Below are 15,976 nucleotides of genomic sequence, written 5' to 3' on the forward strand. Positions count from 1 at the left end.
CAAATGTGAATGCAGATAAGTGGAGGAAACACCCACAACGCATTGAGCTGAGGATAACATCAGTCATTTCTTTTAACTCGATTTGTGTTGTTGTTTTTTTAATCACAAATATTATTCATGGATGAATAATCGAAGCAGCACAATGGTATCAAAAAAAAAAACGTTATGGATAAACACGTGCCAGGATTTAATTCAAAAGTAGAACAGATTGTAAAGCACCTGCCATGTTAACCCAGAGCACTGAATTGACATCTACATAAGATACAAAAACACTATTAAATTACCTTTAGGATCGAGAGGATTATGTTTTCCTTCTGTATTCTCCACGTGTGCATGTAATTCTGAGTTGTCCTTGCACTCATTGGCAACAACAGAAAAAGGTTCAATATGAAAATCAATGCGAGTGACCGAATGTGGTTCAAGTTGTGATTCAGTTTCATTCCAGTCACCACTTCTAAACACACTTGATTGATGTGTTTCCACTGCTCCAAAGGAACCTAAACTACCATTGCTCGGCTTTTCAGGAGAGAGCCGTGACTTGGTGTGGAAAGATAACATGGTTTCACTTCCATATCTAAAAATAAGAATCAAAGAAATAAAAATCAACATGGTAAAAGACAAAAAAACGCATCAAAAATAACTTAACTTAACTTAACGAAGAAAAACAAACAAGTATAAAATCGACTTCTTGATGTCTATTCTTGATGACTGTCGTCGTCACACCATGCAACCACCAATTGCCAACAACAATTTATAGTAGTATATGGCGTCCGTCCTCCAGCGCACTATGCTCAGGCGTCACAACATCTTATCTCTGTTTTGTTGTTAACAACAGGGTTAAGCTCAAAACCTGAGCGCTTCTTGTGGTTTCTACTCGAAGCCCCCAATTCGGCTTATTTTGAAGGGGCGATGCAAAATTTTCATGTTGTATACTATTCCATACTTAGACATTCTATTTCCCAATAAGAGATTTGTGCTCAAACGCTATATAGCGCTAGCACGTACAGCTGTAGAAATTTCTCAAAGGGCGTGCTTGATATGTTCTATGGCTCTCTTTAAACGGAGCAAAACAGAAGACTAACAATTCCCTCGCTAGATATTAGATAAATCCTCAAAAAGCGTACAAACTAAGAACATGAAGTCCACTGGCTTGAAAGTCATAAGATGTCTGTGTCGCGCAACTTCACACAATTTTAGGGTGGTTCACAACAGCACCAAAGATAAAGTAGTAACCCTAATAAAAAACGTAATAAGAGATCTTGCCAACTAAGGTTTAAACTGTCATATAAGTTACACTACACAAGATTAAATAGGAGAAAATTCAATTTTCGGACTTTTAGCAGACAAAACGTTGAAAGAGTTAGAGAAAGTGTTAAAAGAAATAGAAGAGGAAATTGGACGATGGACCAATCAAGGCTCTGGGTGGGTTATTGAGAAAGTAAAATTGGCTTTTGCAGACTTTCAAGATACGAGCCATTTCAAGGTGGTTCATACATCCCACATCCATAGAATTTAAGGACAAGCATGCAATAGCAAATGTGAAAAACAGAGACATGGCCACTGGGCATGGCGTACGCACATCTATTTCAAGTTGATCTTGAAAACCATCTTAACAGACCAAGCGTGCAGATAACTCGATAGATAGATATTTCGTTTCCAACTCCACTATATGAAATAAGCAAAATGGAAAACAGAACAATTTTGCAATGAATGTGTTTGGGTTTTAACGACAAACGTGTGATTTCACTTAGAATAAGTAAAAACATCAGGCAAAAATGAAATTACTATTATCTTAAAATATTTTTAAAATCTAACCCTAAGATTGAGTAAAGGATACTTTCTTTCCATGAAAGCTGTGCAATTTATGGACGTACATTACAACATCGAAAGAAACCACTGCAACCAGACTTAATGGTGGAGAGACTTTGTGCTTGCCGCAGATCAGCAGGTAGGCTGTTCCACAGCACGAAACCCGTATAGCTAAAACTACCCTTCAGATATTAGCCGTTGGTTTGGAGCAGTGGGCTAGCTAATTTTTCAACAGAATTCCGACAGCAATATCTTTATTCCAAGAAAGAAAGCTCAGATTAAGGTTTTCATAGTCAATTGCTGCATCCAGAGGCTTCTATGGCAAAGACCATACAGGAGATCAGGTCAACTACCAGATGGCAAAAAAGGGGCAGAAACTAGGCGCCGAGTCCCCACGTCCCCACGTCCCCGAGACCCAGAGTCCCCACGTCCCCGAGACCCCGCATCCCCACGTCCCCACGTCCCCGCATCCCCTGTCCCCGCGTCCCCGTCCCACTTTTCGACACAGCCCTCGAACGTAATTCTCAGTGGTTCGAAAGTCGAATGCCTCACTACCCGAGAAACAATTTCGTCCAGAGTTGAGGTAGCAACACTTGAATTTGGGGAATTACCTCCAGGAGCAGAACCACCGAAGCCCGAAGAAGTCGCCATGTTTTTCTGCTGCCCATTTACTTTCCGCTGGCTGACAAGTAACACTTTTCCTTATATATAATTTTCGAACTTAACGGTGCAGGTACGAGATTTTATCCTGATATATATTTTTGGAAGTTCACGATACATGCATGACATTTCTGATACATATATGTTCCTGATATAAATTTTTGAACTTCACGATACATATACGAGATTCCTGATACATACATTTCGAATTATTTTACGATACCTATACGAACTCTTATATAATGATTCTAGTATTTATTTTATTTATTTAATGTTTTGTCGCAATTGACGCCTCATAACTTTGGGGGTTGACAACCCTGAGTATGGGAGTTGTTTGCTCTTAGTCATGGGCCCCTGCTTAAATTTTCCACATAAGTGCGAGGATCACTTCTCTCTTTCGTCTGAAGATGTTTCTCCTTGTAAAACGTAATTAATTTACAAAATGAGGGGTAGTCCACAAGGGTTGTCCATGGACCTGGGGTCCATGTTTTGTATACATGTACGTCAGCACATGACATTTAAAAAATGTTACCTCTTCAACGTCTTGAGCGTGACGATTTTAAAAATAAACAGATGGGAACTTTGAGGATTCTGTCGCGTTATATCTAGTAGAGTGCATATTTTTACCACACAAACGATTCCAGGGTTAGAAAATAAGAAGCTACAGAAACAGCAAAAAGTGAAGGATGACTTCCCGTGCGTGTTACGCGCGACGCCATGTTTTCAGTGCTGATTTAAAAATAATCTTTAAGATAGTGTTTATTTTGACAAATGTCAGTGGAAGATATTCTTCAGTGTACTCCTTATGATCGGGGAAATTATCTTATGATTTCCACAATTTTGCGCCGAGAAATTCCGAAAAGATTTATTTAAAGTGGCGAATTTTCCTTGTGGTCATGATAACTGTGCTAATTACCAGTATTTTACGGTTTTATCGCAGTTTTTCAAATCCTTCTACCAGTTTGAGCAACGACAATTTCATCACAGTTCTTCTTATGATTCTAGAATTCAACCGAGGAGGAGTAACTGCGCCAAACGAGTAGAAAAATAAGTAGGACCAAAATATCGCGTTCAGATTAATGTAAAGAGAATCACCGGTAATCAACACTAATCAAACAAATATATTATCGAGACCAACGATTTTCTTTATTTTCTTGAAAGAAAGAAATACCATACAGCGGTATAAAGGTCCAAACCTCAAGTCTCATAGAACAAAATAACCTTTATTATCATTTGGCCCGTACGTCCCCGCGCCCGCTTTCATTTGAAAGTATTGGGAAAATGCCCGTACGAGGGCCGTATGCATTAGCGCAAGGAGCGTACAAGGGAGTCATGTAGGCCAACACTTCACGCATTCCGAGAAGACGTGCACGCGGTTGAGGTCGTTGAGGCGCACAGTTTCTGAAGAGAAACGGGAAAAACACAACCGCATCGAATAGCAAATCTGAAAACCCGCTTTTAATTTTGCCGAAACCCGAAAACTGAGTGCGAAATAGAACAGAAACCGCAACAGACATCAAACCCTAAATTTTAATATCATTTTGCATTAAAATTCTGACAGACTTAATATAAGGCACTCGATACAATAATAATAATTAGTAAATGTGTGACAAGGTAAATTTAAAGTAAGATCAACTAACAAAACTCACATAATTTGCTGTAGATGCAACGAAACGCCATGCAGCTGGTTTTCACTAGTTAGCACTAACATAAGCACCAGCAACATACCCAGATAAAAAACCAAAAGATCCGGACGTGGCTGGGGAGTATGTAGAGGCAGTCCAGAACCATTGCTATGCCAACCCCTGCCATTCAAATTACCGAGGAATTATTCTCCGTAAAACCACGAGCAAAGTTTCCAAAGAAACCCTCGGACACACAAAACACAGGCACCAAGACTGGTTTCATGAGAATGACCTAGAGATCTCCCAATTCATTACGCTAAACGAATCCCATCCATCAGCCCAACAACTGAAGACGAGATTCCTCCAACTGCCGCGTGAAAGGGAGCTTCGGAACATCCAGAATCGTTAGTAGAGAGAAAAGGCGGGTGAATTACAACAGCACGCCGATAGCTGTAACATTGGAAGGTTCTTCTCTGGTATCAAGGAGGTCTACGGCCCCACCAGGAACTCAAAATCTATCCTGAAGACAGCTGATACTACCTCGGAGCTCACTGAGACTCAAGACATCTGATCCTGCATGGTGGACCGCCCCTCGAGATAAGAATATTTCTCCTACTTCTTCGGATTTGGAAAAAAGAAGACGTTCTATCCGATTTAAAGAATGCCCATGTGCTGAAGTGTATGTGGAAACTACCGCTGAATCTCTCTTATTTCCGACACAGGAAAGATTCTCGCAAGAATCCTTCTCACTCGTCTCCTTATCTTATCTGAGGAAATTTCCCCTGAAAGCTAATATGGTCTTTGAGCCAATAGAGGGAAACATGGACACGATCTTCTCTGCAAGACAGATCCAGGATAAATGTAGATAACAACAGAAACCCCTGGGAATGATATTCCACGATCTCGAGAAAGCCTTCGATGGCGTCTCCAGACCAGCAATGTCGCAGGTCCTTGAACGCTATGGCTGTCCAAGGAAAAACACAACAACCATACGAACTCTTCATGACGGAATGATGGGCCGAGTCGAACATTAAACCGGCCTATCGGAAACGTTTGCAATCACAGGGGGCCTAAAACAAGGATGCGGTATTACTGTGATGGAATGCGCGGGACATAGCGGGCTCAAGCCGCACTCAGCAAACATATCATGGGGCATGCGGTTTGTAGAGTGCCGTCCAAGGTTGTGGACGGCGGTTGGATCAAAGTGAGTTTCAACCAGAAGCACACGACCTTGAAGCGTGTAACTTACAACTCTTTTCTTTAACAAAGCTGGAAATTTTGCGACACCAATTTTATGACCAAATATGGACAAAATCAAGATCGAACCTGGACGCGCAGGAAAGTGCGCGGGCTACGTTACTTCCAAATAAGGAAATTCTTAAACTAAAAAAACCCCAGCTTAAACGTTTCTGGTTTCGACCCATGGTAGAGGTCTCTTTTTCCGTACTTGTCAGCAAGTGAACGCAAAAGAAAAGTGACCTCTGCTAACAGGGAAGCGGGGAACAGATCTGTTCAGTTACATTAACATCTATTCAGATCTATGAGTTCAGTAAGGCTTTAAAGACTCATGTCACATTTTTCCCTGCTCCCTTTTCACTCTGGTTCTCCCGTCTCCCCTAAACCGTTCCTCTCCCCTCCGAAGAGAACTGAGAGAGAGAGAGAGAGTTGTTAGTTAGTGTTTTTTGTCCTAACAAAAAGTACAGATGCTATAATAGTGATCATGAGTTTGAATTTGAATTTGACCGCTCCCCATAGGGGCTTTTCAGGGCCAATGAAACACAACAAAACGACAGAACAGAACAACAACAACAACTGTTAAGAATCCCAACTGGCCGGAGGCAAACCAGTTGGCTATTTACAAGTGCAGCTGGGAAGTTGAACCAGGATCAAATTCAACGAGTGGTTAGAGAGGGTCTTGAACCCGGGATCTCTGGATCTCAAGGCAAGCGCCCTAACCACTGGGCCACACTGCCTCCTGCATCCCTTGATCCTAAAATCCGATAATCCATAAACAACCGATTGCAAAGGGAACCATATGGGCCGGTGCTAAATACCATTCAGCCAAGAATCCCAGACATTTCCGCTAAATGTCAAATTGAACAGTCATTTTCAGGAAATTCTATTTGGATACTGTGGAGAACGTTGAGGTACTTCTGATTTTCCAATCGGAACGGAATTTCGGAAATTCCTGTAGCATTTTACCGATTCTTCCGTTTGCAGGCTCTTCGAGTCATGGGGGAAGGCAAGGCCTGAGAACCAAGGATAATAGCCTACCTTAATATTTTAAAAAAATATATAATACGTTGCTAACATATTATACAAATCCACCATTAGCCACCAACACTGAGGTCAATACGGTATACCTTTGGCTTCAGTACTTGGAGATCCAAAAGAGCTCGGAATACTCAAGTACAGAGGACCAGGGAAACGGAGGGACGGTAGAGGAAGCGACAAATTTGGCTCTAAGATGTGTAGGTCGGAAAGAAAACAACCGATAGAGGTTGTAAGGAGTCGTCGCCCCGCTAAATCTTCTCGAGAGTTACGGCTAACAAGATATCTCACTTGCATTCCTCGAGATAAACCGTGCCGACGTGATAAGAAGTCCGAGTTTGCGGTGCCGAAATGTATGTTCATTAATATCTGCAGTCTCTCCAAAACGAAGAACAAGGTGCAGGCGTCAGTTGCGCTGGAAGCAGATTTGAAAAACCATGATATTGATGTGTGCGTTGTTACTGAGACCCATTTAAAGCTAGACCAGCCCGATGCTGTGATGAATATTGCGGATGTTAATATATATATAGGAGGGATAGGAACTGGTCAGGACTTGATATGAGGAACAAGGGTGTGGCTGTCAAAAAAAACTTATCTGTTGTGGATGTTATCTCTCAAGGCTTTATGAAGTAATTTGCATAATCATCTCTTTGTCTTCCTACGGGGCATAGATTTCTTGTGTGCGGAATAAATTACCCGCCCAAACACAGTTATGCAGAGAACGATCTAATGAATTATCTTATTGACTAGGGGTAATCGAAGCTTAGGCGAGTGCGTTCGATGTTTGTAGGACGGTACAGCTTTGGTACAGGTAGCAACTGAGGGGGGAGGGTGGATGTTTCGTGTGATAGGGAAATGTTATTACAGTGGAACCCCGATACAACGATCCTCGATATAACGATATCCCCGGTAAAATGATAAACATGCTATGTCCCGGCAAAAGTTACAGTAAAATGTATGGGACAGAACCCCGATATAACGATCTTCAATATAACGATATTCCCGATATAACGCTGAGTTCTTAGCGTACCGAGCGTAAAATCTTCCCCGATATAACGATATTACAGCATCAGTACACAGATACAACTTCAAATGTTTAAGTTTTGTTTTGTTTTGTTTCCCTTTTACGATTCATACCACAGACTTTGTTGTGTAACCTTGATAACGTCTAATGCTTTGCAAATTGTGAGTCATTTGATACTCATTACAAGTTTAATTAAACAATATGTACAGTAGTAAAAAAGCACATGTTAATTTTACCCCGAAATAAGATATTTTCGTTTATTTTAAGGCAATATCGTTATATCGGGAGTCTCGTTATAACGATACCTCGATATAACGATCTAATTCCACTGTACTGCATCTATGAACGTGACAACTTGTTAGACGTAATCATTAACTATTTATTTGGAATTCTACAAGTAGAAAACTACTGAAAATTACTCTAAAATGAAACTATTACTTGCAAGTCTTTTCAGCTTGTGGTATTGAAGACCTAAGATTACTTTTCTGTGCTGAACGCTTGGACAAAATAAATTCAGTTTGTTGATTTCAATGCCGTAAATATCACAAGTCATGATGAAATGGCGCCGACGAGCGTCATATCTCGGTAGATTTACTTTGTGGCACAACGGCCGCCAAGCTTCACAACTCGGTTGATTTACTTTGAGGCACAACGGCCACCGAGCTATAGGAGCTACACAACTCGGTAGATTGTGGCAGAACGACCGCCGAGCTACACAACTCGGTAGATTTACTTTGTGGCACAACGGCCGCCGAGCAAAACAAACCGGTTTGATGCAAGCGCGAGGAGTCGCACGCATTTTGCAAGGACAGTGACGAACCATGCTTAATCCAAAGTAAAATTTTACCGACTTCAGTTGACAGACCTTCAGCAATCTTTCAGCTCTTTTCAACGATGAACGATGGAAAATTATCACACCTCACCAAACGCTAGAATAATGAACGCCGACGACGCACAAATCACCACGTGCGATAGTTCGTCAAAGTGAGGCAAAACGTAACCAAGCGCCTCAAAGCGAGGCAAAAGTGTGTCGACGAAAATGCAATCTCGAAAAAACTTCCCTTATAACACAAATTAGGAGTTGCGTTCTCGTACCTCGAACGCAATTACACGGATGATGTACTTGACGCCCACCCACAAACCGTCATTGTTCTTGGCGGAGATCTCAATCAGATGGACATGGATCAATTACAACAACTGTCTGGCTGGAATGTACTGGTTGATTTCCCAACGCGTAACGATTCACACTTAGATAACTGTTTAACGAACCGGCCCGATTTGTTTGCAAGGTGCTACAATGTTCATGTGTCAACAAAATCGGATCATCGAGGTGTGATTTTGCCTGCAGGATCTAAACTTCGCCCCGTGCGTCGTAAAGTTCACACACGGGACAGACGCCTACGTACTTAGGAAACAGGATTTGTACATGGCTTTGGTAGGGGAGAGTTGATAATGAAAATTGGCCACCGTACAGAGATTCTAAAAGCTGACGTTTCGAGCGTTAGCCCTTCGTCAGAGCGAGCCGTCAGAGCGAGCCGTCAGAGCACAAGAGTTTCTTTAGAAACTACCCCTTCATTCATTTGGTAGGGGAGGACTGGCGAGAGGTACTTGAAAGCAAGAATGTAAACGAGGCGGTGAACAAACTGGAGACAACTATACGGGGTCACTTGGATAGCTATAGGTGTATGCCAGACCCCTCTTGTTAAAGCCATGTTGCAGTCGAAATCGAGGGTGTCCGATGAAGCTCGGTTGAATAAGAGGATTTCGGAAAAGAAAGCAGTATAATGTGGGTGTGATTGGCTGGTATCGCAGCGAAGGAACGCAGCCCGTATTACCTTAGATCGTGAATCACTTGACCAGTTAAACGAGTACATGCTCCTATTTATATTCATGACTCGTACACAAGGATGGGTGTGCAGCTCGAACTGTGAACCTGAGTGTCGAGTATCGTTACAAAGCTCAGATAAGATACTAGTTACAAGGTAAACATAAAGTAAGAACCACTCAGGCTAAAGCATGTGCAACCGCCTGATACGCAAACCCAAAAACCCAGTGGGAAAATAGGAACGTATTCCCCAACCAAATGCAGGCGCACTAACCTCTGGGGGCTAGAGGTAATATAAGATTTCCAGACATACAAAGTGATCTAAAATAAAATTTGAAAGTTCGAGAGCTGAAATGAATACATTACATCCTGACAAACCTTATATACCTAAATAACAATAGACTAATTAATTCAATGCCATGGTGGCACCCGTGCATTTCATGCCAACAGGAAAATATTTACATTCTTTGTCGCTATCACTTACAGTTCAGCTCCGACGAATGTAAATACATTACTTCGGCAATCTATGCAGCGACACTAACTACATTCGACCAGTTGATATTCACATTGATCCAGATTTCAAGGTTCCAACAATCCCTCTGGGACTCGTTTGGAACACTCTGTCTAATCTGAAGAAAACAGCAACCGGTCCGCACGAAATTCCTTTTTGGCTTTTAAAAGAACACGCGGAACTACTAATCCCGATTACATATCTCTTATGTGTGGAATCTTTCCCTGTCAACTCATTCCTGGCCTGAATCTTGGAAAAGAGCGAACATCAGCCCATTAGCTAAGGTTGATGTACCTGAGGAGAACGGTGATTTCCGTGGAAATCAGTGTAACACCGGTGATCGCTAGAGCTTTTGAAAGGGTTGTATACAGCACACATGTCAGACGCGTCATGGAGGATCACCTGAGCAGTAGTCAGTTGACGCGTACAGAGAGGGTGGGAACTGCACATCTGCGCTCTTAACTATTCAGCACCAGATTTGCAAATACCTAGATGATAATAACTGTAAAGCTGTGCGACTCTTTACCATGAACTTTTCCAAGGCATTTGACTCGGTGAAACACAATCTTTTGTCCTGTTTTGGCTGTTGTTAATTGGTATCAAAGTTTCTTATCGCTAGACAGCAAGGCATTTTGTCTCGTCACTATCACTGTAGGTGGAAAGCCGTCAATAAGGGTACCACACAAGGTAGCATTAGTGGCCCCCACCTCTTTAATATGATCTTGAAATTACATATGATGGCTTCCCTGCGTTATTCAAATATGCTGATGATTCGACAATTGTTGCACCGGTACTAGGCAATACTGACACCTCTGTAGACTTAGTAAATGAGTTTTTAAATTGGTCGCGAGATAACTGTATGTCATGAAATCCTAGTACACTGTAAATGCAAAGAGCTCGTAATTAGAAAGAAATCGAACAAGGACACTCACAATCCAGTCAATTGCATCCCACAACATAGTGAATTGTGCTTACTTGGAGTCACACTTCAGAGTGATTGTAAGTTTAGTTCTCATGTTAAGATCAAACTAGCTAAGGCTAACAAGGGCGTCAATAAATTAAGAACTTTGAGAAAGGAACAATATGACCAGAATGAAATAGACCTCCTTTTTAAGACAATTGTATTGTCTAATTTAACTTACATGTATGGCCTTTCAGTGTATGGTGCATATGAACGTGATCTAAACACAGTACAGAACTTTTTAAACAGATGTTACAAGTGGCATTACATTTCAGTTCCATTGAATGTCAAGGATATCATGCATATGCAGGACAAGAAATTATTTAGTAAATCTAGGGCTCTAACCTATCATCCGTTAAATGAAACTCTACCGAAGCCTTAACCCCAGCAATATAATTTACGTCACATGGTTTGCCTCTGCCCAAAGATTAACACTGAACGTTTCAAGAACACATTTGTAAATAGACTCATTTTTTAACACAACCTTTTAGCTACAGTATATTATTGTAAATTCATTACACAGTTCTCGTTTATGTAACATAGGATATGTATTTTTTGTCTTATGGTTTATTCAAGACATCATCATCATCATCAACATAGTTGTTTTCAGTATTCTATACTAAAACTGTGCAATAACATAGCACAAAAAAGATAATAATAATATAATAATTAATTCATTTCTAGTGTGCATCTTAACATGACCATGATCAGATGCGCATTCTTAAGTTATAAAATAATATGAGATGACTTTAACTTATTTATTTCTGTAAATAGCAAAGGTTATTCGGAGTTTGAATAGCCAATCAGGGCGTGTGTTCAACACTATCCACTGTTTTTAAATTAGTATATACTAAATAGATTTAGCCAAAGTAACAATTAAAGTTAACCTGGTTTGAGCCTGCACTCCAATCGAAAACCAGTACCTGGTCAGCGGTCTAAACTTGAGCCTGTGATATGGTCATGTGATACTGGTCAGTGGATACCATGTTGGACAGGTGTCAATTGACCATAACATGTAAGTTCAATATCTCATCATCATCATAGGGCCCAAGAGCAATATCGCTAGCCGTGATTACCATGAGAAAAACAACTCATGGGTTCCTACCATTTCCTATGATGCTCTGCTTGGCAGCCCGACAGAGCTCCGCTAATATGTATGCAATGGGGCCCACAACCAGAATTTTCCAACAAGACTAGTAAGCACCCGATTTTCCCTTGTAACAACTGTTATTCAGGAGTTGTTTCAAAGTAAATCATTATACACACTTGTAAAATTAAAACTTGTTTTACTGTAAAACGAAGAACTTACTCATTGCCATGATTTCCAAGCTGAAAGTGGGTTGTGTGCAAATCGTTGGTATTCTCTTGGCATTCTGCTCTATTCCTTGCACTTGATCCCTGCAATCCCTGACTTTCCTTCAAAATCATGTGTAAACAATAAAGATCAATGTTTACCACATAATTCAAAAAGAAAATTGCTAGGAAAGCAATATGTCAATCATCATTATCAAGGTGTGCAAAAATTAATTATTGTGCATGTGATAAAAAAGTTGGAATTACTTTAAAGTTTCACTACACATTCCATGAATGAATGCTAAGCACCCATTTTAAAACGGTTGTCTGCAATCTGCAGACTCAAGTTTCACCCTGTTTTCAGTAGTTATTTAAAGTGAGGATTTACAATGTCTGTCCTTGTTAGTCAAATCACAGTTCTTAAAACTATGTGCACCTTATAACCACCCAGATAATGGAAAGGAAACCCCCTTTTGGCTTTGATTGGGTCAAGTCAGCAATGGAAGTCAGTAAGTCCTTGGGAATTAAATAACAAACAGCACTCACCATAAATTAATACAACTCTTTCTGCAACACTCACTTTATCTTATATTTCCTATTGAGACCTTTTTCGACTGGTTCCCCTCTTTTCCCAAACAAGGTTGATACATGCCCGACCTTCCACAGATATAGAGCTGGCGTGACTTCCTGATAATTTAACATTGTAATTAAGGGGGCAAGTGGGTAAATGTGTTTAGATGTCATTAATTTTTTTAATGCTCCTGGACCAATATTATGACCTAAGTTGTGAAGTAGTATTCTCCCTTTTGGGATCAGGAAACTTAATATGCAGATATAATAAATAAAAGGTTGTTTAAAACCTGAGCCCTGCCCAACATCGTATTGAAATAGGGCAGGTACAAAACGCAGTTCTCAGGTCACGCCGGTATCTGTTTTACCAAATTATACAGAAACAAACCTAAGCATTCATTAAAGCTAACCGTAGGCCCAAAACTCTTGTTTAAGTCAAATTAAGCCTAAGGTTAGCTTTAATGAATGTTTAGGTTAGGGTTAGGGTTAGGTAAAACACCTGTGAATGAGACCTGTGACCTGAGACCTGAGTTTTGTATTACATTCCACATAATCCAGAAACATTAACATCAAAACAAACCTTTGAAAATGAGTTAACATAAACTGATCCAGACTTGCCAAATGACTTATCTGACATGTACTTTGGAGCAAAATCCTGTGAAATTTAAAGCCAATTACATGTCCTTTAGTTCCTTACGCAAATTTAGATTTTGCTCTTAACTGTAATCAACAGTTTCTTTCTTAAGAAAGTGCTTTTTTTACCCCAATATTCCACATCAAGCATTCTTTTTATTATTTTGCCTCAAATAAAATAATCTGTAGAACTTCAGCATTGTTTGTTTCATGAGCAGTTATCAAATTATTTAAATAAACATTGATTCGTTGGCTTCAAATCTTGAATAAATAATTTACAAGAGAGGTGCACCAAAGGTTAGACGGTACTTAATTTCCATATCCTGTAAAATTACAGCCAAAGTGACTTTGTTTAACTGAATAACCCCTAGCATACATTCCACTGCCGGCTTCTAAAGGGCTCAGAGATAAATCCTAACATTGAATAACTAATTATTATAATTATTAGCTGTGTAATAAAGCAACTGAAACCTTGCAATTGTAGCTAACTGTTTGCCTGCCTCAAAATCTTTTCCCTGAGCTGCTCTTTTGATTCTTAATCAACCCAAAATATATTTTGTGTGACTTTTTCACATGAGATGCACTAGTATTAGGGCCCACTCATAAGGGTTCAATGAGGGTCCTTAGTTGCCCATAAAGAACAATAGAACTCATTGGCATGGGGCAGGGGGAAGGTGTCGTGGTAACAACTTCAATGTACCAACCACAACCAGCCCCTCCCCCTTCACGTTCCAAAGTATGTGGTCAGAAAGTAGGCCATTTCTGAGTTCATGTCTGCCTCCTCTTCAAAACGAGTCTAAGTGCAAAGGCTTTGTGACGTCACTGTCGGAATTTTGCTTGGAAAGGAGTTCTTTCGTCGGAATTTCATTTTATGTGCTGTCGCTACTTTTTGGGCCATGTCGCTTGTCGGAATTTACCCTGTCAGGGCCTAAGTTGTTCTAGTCTTTACATACAGGGCCGCAGCCAGAAAAAAATATGACGGAGGCAATGTCCGTGGTTATATTATCTCAGGGAAAGTATTTTAATTTGTTTATGATGAGTACATATTAAAGACAACACTGGAATCACGCTTTATTTTAAAAATTTCACGAAAAAATGACCAAGGCAAGTGCCTCGGTTTGCCTCATACTGGCTACGGCCAAACTAACAAGAAAAACTTCGTACTTAGACTCTATTTGAAGAGGAGGCAGACATGTACTCGGAAATGGCCTATTACCGCAATGCTCGTTGCCAAACTGGGAGCTGCTTTTTCTGGAATTCTCCGAAGCTTGTTCTCATAGTCCTGAGCTGTCGTTGCCAAAGAAGGTCCCTTCTCTGAGCCCAACACAAAGCAGGTAACATTCTTCTGCAATTTGATTATTATCAAAGAAAAATATATTAACAAAATGTCAGCTAATTGACCCAAGCAGAGGGACCGTTAATGCTAGGAGGAACTGGGCTGTCTTAGCTGATAAGCTGATGGTTCGCTTTGCAGTCAAGCTACATCACGCGTGACCATTGGTTTTGAAATTTGAACCGAATTTTCAAATCTGCGTGCCAGTTCCGAATTTCTGAATTTCCTTTATAATATCAAAAATAGTTAGCTATGAAGGTGAAAGCTCTTTTCTTTGTGCATTTTTCGTAGCAACTTTCAGCAAAACCTTCAAGATTCCATTCAAATCTCGGAAGCTCCGAAGTTCATTTCCGGCTGGTGGTACCAGTCACGCGTGACATAGCTTGACTGTGCAAAAGTCTCGCCGACCACAACTTACCTTTACGTCTTTAATATGGTTAACCCTTTCTTTCGATTTCGGATTCTAAAAAACAATATGGAAAAAGAATGGACTCAGTAAATACCAGTAGTTCATTTGAAGTAAGCAAAATGGATAATGAAGCAAAATCGTAATGTTTCAATATGAACGATTATGAAATTCTTGTCACAGGTACAGGCTTTTCAAGTAAAATGAGTTTTCAGATTCAAGACCCTCGTATCTTCAATCGAACGGAAATAATTTCTTACTCCTGAAAAAAGAGAATCAATTTGATAAAACCACAAAAGAGAAGTGGCGATAAGTAATTAATAGGACGGCTCTTAAGGATTCTTGACCGTGTCGAACTTTATTTAATTGTATAGTTTAATTCACTTTTAAGGCCGCACTACGTCATCGTTGCCATCCACATTTCATTAACCTTGAATATTTCATCAAAAGGTCCCACCTTAAAAGATATCGCGAAAGAAGTTGCCCACGGATTCCGTTGCCCGTTTTCATACCACTCGCCCTTTTGCAACACATGATCGCCTAAAAGAACGTCTTTGATTTCCGTATTTGCACTTGTGCGGGAGGGTCCGTACAACTCTTTGTTCAAACGTCTTGTAAACATCATCTACAATCAAATGATTTCTAATTGTATCTTGGGCTTGCTGCGCTATAAAAATATTTGCTCGTACAGTCCAAACACAAACATTAGTGAGTCAACCGATAAGAACGTTGCTAAGCGACAGGGAAATTTGCTTGGGAGGAGAGGTTAGGGATCTGTGTCAAATTATCTCGTCCCCAGAGGCCACGATTCTTTCGGTCAGCACCAAGATTACCGTTAATTATTAAATTCTCGACTTCGGATAATGCATTTCGCGTATTCTGATTGGTTCACTCAATCTCGGTTATCAGCTCATATACCTCGGTTTGACCTTATATGGTAAATGATTGCGTTAAGCGTTGCTAAACTAATTTTTTTTTTCGCCAGAAAGCAAAATTTCTCTTTGAATAAAGCCAAAAAAAGAAAAAAAACCTTTTTTGTGGAAAGTTTGGATCAA

General features: G+C 40.3%; 1 protein-coding gene across 2 annotated transcripts in view; it reads right to left on the reverse strand.

The window, feature by feature from the left end:
- Positions 1-15,666, reverse strand: part of LOC137979601 (uncharacterized) — a 44,914-nt gene extending 29,248 nt beyond the window's left edge. The window contains exons 1-6 of one of the 2 annotated variants that reach the window (XM_068826903.1): positions 15,379-15,666; positions 14,934-14,978; positions 14,399-14,527; positions 13,130-13,204; positions 11,996-12,102; positions 285-574 (exon numbers count right to left, since the gene is read on the reverse strand). In XM_068826903.1, coding sequence (XP_068683004.1) covers positions 285-574; positions 11,996-12,102; positions 13,130-13,204; positions 14,399-14,527; positions 14,934-14,978; positions 15,379-15,546 — 814 coding nt within the window. In that variant the 5' untranslated portion in view covers positions 15,547-15,666. Of the gene's footprint in view, positions 1-284; positions 575-11,995; positions 12,103-13,129; positions 13,205-13,653; positions 13,731-14,398; positions 14,528-14,933; positions 14,979-15,378 lie in introns of those variants that run through there. The other variant, XM_068826904.1, reaches the window with a different exon arrangement.
- Positions 15,667-15,976: the final 310 nt, after the last annotated feature.

The sequence above is a fragment of the Montipora foliosa genome, chromosome 12 (genome assembly GCF_036669935.1).
Source record: "Montipora foliosa isolate CH-2021 chromosome 12, ASM3666993v2, whole genome shotgun sequence".
In the NCBI taxonomy this organism is placed as follows: Eukaryota; Metazoa; Cnidaria; class Anthozoa; order Scleractinia; family Acroporidae; genus Montipora; species Montipora foliosa.